The 3,567-nt window shown below is 35.9% G+C and overlaps 1 protein-coding gene across 1 annotated transcript; it reads left to right on the forward strand.

Annotated features, from left to right (window-relative positions):
* The first annotated feature begins 234 nt into the window (after positions 1-234).
* LOC149946481 (uncharacterized) lies at positions 235-1,987 on the forward strand. The gene is made up of 3 exons (XM_090170779.1): positions 235-463; positions 535-1,889; positions 1,967-1,987. The coding sequence occupies exons 1-3, from the start codon at positions 235-237 to the stop codon at positions 1,985-1,987; spliced, it is 1,605 nt and encodes a 534-aa protein (XP_090026905.1).
* The last annotated feature ends 1,580 nt before the right edge of the window (positions 1,988-3,567 follow it).

The raw sequence follows: 3,567 nt of genomic DNA on the forward strand, positions 1-3,567 counted from the left end.
AAAGCTTTTGAACTTTCGGAAACTTAGTTTAGAAGTTTATTTCGCTTAGATAAGTATTTAGTAATAGTGTGTATTCTTGTGACGTATTAGTCTAAGCCACGCCTTATACGAATGACGTTTGATGACGATGAACGGTCAAATTTTTTTATCGCGAGTTGTGCCGGTGGCCATTTTGTCTATCACTATTTTAGAAGTTTAGCTGTATTTCTAAGTCTTGGCAGATAACTGGTGAAAATGTCTAAATGTGCAATACAAGGTTGTGGTAATAGAAATGGACCCTATAAGCCATTAGATATGAGTTTTTTCAAAGTTCCAGCCATGTTAAAAAATCAGTGCCCTGAAACCTTAAAACTATCGGAACAGCGAAGGCAATTATGGTTGAAGATTATTGGTAAACAAGGTGTAGACTTTAACAATGCCAACAAATTTAATTCAACAGTGTGTGGAAAGCATTTTGTTAAAGGTAAATATTGAGATTTTTTTTATTACGCTAAATCCTAAACATCAAAGTTAATATTCAACTAAAACAATTAGGTGTGCCTTCTAAATTGTTTGATGTTGAAAATATTGACTGGATTCCAACGCTACACATAGGCCAAGCTGAACATGAAACTCCAAACAGACCTATGCTCATTAACTCACAACTAAGGAAAAGACGTTTATTAATGGAAAATTCATTGGAAGATAAGCGTCCTTTTGTTATTTACGAAGATGAGCCTAATGAAGGGGAGATCATTCTTAGGGGTTCGCCATTATCAGAATCTGTTAATGCACGCAAGAAAATAGAAGAAACAAGAGAACTTAAGGATTTTAGAGGAAATGAATGTCGTAAGGTAGAAAGGGAGATCCAAGTAACTGCAGTTAGTGAAGAGTTTGGATGTCAAACTCAATTTCAAAAAACACTCAAGGATGCACAATGCCAAACGAAAAATTACAAAAATAGTGAAGATGCAGAATGCCAAACTAAATATCTCAAAATGGGTATCGACGCAGAATGCCAAACTCTTCCGGATATTAGTAACAATGTAGAGTGTCAGACAGACTTAGATGGTAAAGATATCCTTGCCCTGGAAAATGATAATATAAGAATGAATAATGACCTCTATCAATTAAGGGAAAAAATTCTCGAGTCGGAATTCTCGGAAAAAACTTTCGAATCTAATGATGATAAAGTTAAATTTTATACGGGCCTTCCAACATTTCAACGCATGATGAATATTTTTTCATTTATTTCAAAATTGGTTTCGCATTCTTACCGTAACAAGCTTTCACTCTTTCAAGAGTTCATCATTTTCATGATGCGATTAAGGTTAAATATGCCAATGCAAGATTTAGCTTTTAGGTTTTTAGTATCGCAACCAACTGTTAGTCGAATATTTGATAAATGGCTAGACGCTTCTTACAAAAGATTATATCACGCGGTTTTTTGGCCAGATAGAGAGAGTTTACTAAAAAGCATGCCACCTGACTTTCAAGCTGCTTATGGGGAGAAATGTGCTATTATTATAGACTGCTTTGAAGTATTTATTGACAGACCATCTTCGTTACTTCCGAGAGCAATAACTTGGTCTAATTACAAACACCATAACACTAGTAAATTTCTAATTGGAATAACACCACAAGGTGCCATTGCATTTATTTCAGATGGCTGGGGTGGTAGAACCAGTGATCAATTTCTAAAAGCAAATTCTGGATTGTTAAAAAAATTGTTGCCAGGAGTTTTGGTTTTAGCAGATAGAGGGTTTGATATAGCGGAAAATGTTGCGTTTTGTTGTGCGGAACTCCAAATTCCACCTTTTACTAAAAACCGTAGTCAGCTTTCTGCTTTAGATGTTGTAAATACAAGAAATCTTGCTCACTTAAGACACGTTGAAAGAGTGATTGGTCTGGTAAGAAATAAATATCACATTTTACAAGCTTGCGTACCAGTTGAATTTGTAACTAAAAGTTGTTTAACATATCTAAGGAACTTTTTGTGACTATTTAAGGAACTTATTTGTGACTATTTGAGGAACTTTTTTGTGACTATTTAAGGAACTTTCATCATCTAGCATGGGAAATTTTTTGACCTTTTTTACTCAACGTTGCAGCTTGTTCAGTTTTAGCAACCAGCGTTGCATTTTTGGTAGGTTTATTGACAGTTGTTGAAACTCTTCTTGATTTCTTGGCTTTCGCAGCTTCCTTTGGTGAGGCTTCAGGTGTCTTGCCATTTTTTTTTCGTAACGGATATACCTTTACCCCCTTTCTTACAGTCTGGGCAAAACCAGTGTTTAGCTCTGGGTGGTTTGGTAATTCCTACACATTCAAAATGGAACCATTTAAAGGGACACTGTTGATTATTACAAAAAACCATAGACCCCTCTTCTCCCTTCTTACAATAACAATATAGAATTTTGGAATTTTCAAGAGAATCTAATCTATTTTGACTGATTTCTTTTAGAGTAGGCTGAGAAGTAAACCATTTACTGGTTAATTCTGGGAGAATTGCAAACTTGAAAAAAGCTGTAGCTTTTTCTTCGCAAGCTTTCCAAAATATTTCATCTAGAAATATTCGTTCAACAAAAATGTCTTTTAGAGTCCATAATACAAAATCACAAAACTGTGCTTTGCAAATTTTAATTTGCGTTTGAATCTGAAAAAAGTATTCATGGTCTCTTCGGAGTCTGAATTGTCCAGGGGAAAGTTGTTCGAGACAAGTGTTTTTTTTCTCACGTAATATTTCTAAAACTGTCATGTTTCGGGCAGTATAGGGAGATTTTACTTCGCAGATGCCATAACCACAACAATTACACGTAAGGGTACCATCTGGTGAAGCACCTAAATGTGGTAATGCCGGATCAATACATAAGCCACTCTCACCCATTATAACACCCTTGTGACTATTCCACACCTGATTAAAAGTTTTTTCATTTTTCTGACCCCATTCGGTCGCCTCATTGGAAAACTGTGCCTCTTTTGGATAGCAAATAACTTTGATTATACAGGCGCTTTTCATTTTTGAGGCGGTGATCTTACCGGACCTATATATAAACCAATCAGGACATTTAGATTGAGTCCGAGTACGCTTTTCAATTTCTTTTACCATATCAGTGGTTAGAAAAAGGTCATTGAATGCTTGACTTGATTCTCTGAGAACAGTGGGACATTCCAAATCGACGTTAGCGGCGTTGAATAAATCAGTTAAAGGGGGTACAATAAATCTCTCAAAATTATTAGGGTTAGGATAAATATAGTTCTCACAATATTTTGGCAAAATAGACAACGCAACGAAATCACCTCCATTATCATTACAACAAACGTCAAATAAACCATCAAGTTCCTCTCTGCTGGTTATTTTAGCTGCAAATCGCCTTTTAGTCTTAAACGTTTCATCAGATCTAGCACTGTTGTCGGGGCTTTCAGATAAAGTTCTAGGTGTTCCTGCCAAAGATTCCTCCAACTGTCGTTTCTTCAGCTTGGCTGAAGTGAAGTCAACGTCTTTACATGGAAGGTACGGGACTGACTTCAAATGAGTTGGGAGCCACTCATTTGCTTTGCTTGTGAACGTAATACTGTCTCTTAGTCCAA

This window comes from Leiobunum rupestre, chromosome 4 (assembly GCF_980474605.1).
Source record: "Leiobunum rupestre chromosome 4, qqLeiRupe1.1.hap1, whole genome shotgun sequence".
NCBI classification, from domain to species: domain Eukaryota; kingdom Metazoa; phylum Arthropoda; class Arachnida; order Opiliones; family Sclerosomatidae; genus Leiobunum; species Leiobunum rupestre.

What these genes read in the sequence shown, in the direction of transcription:
- LOC149946481 (XM_090170779.1), top strand. Translation starts at nt 235, where the DNA reads ATGTCTAAATGTGCAATACAAGGTTGTGGTAATAGAAATGGACCCTAT. An exon ending in TGGAAAGCATTTTGTTAAAG is followed by an intron (nt 464 to 534) that starts GTAAATATTGAG and finishes TAAAACAATTAG; the next exon opens with GTGTGCCTTCTAAATTGTTT. An exon ending in TTGAAAGAGTGATTGGTCTG is followed by an intron (nt 1,890 to 1,966) that starts GTAAGAAATAAA and finishes AACATATCTAAG; the next exon opens with GAACTTTTTGTGACTATTTA.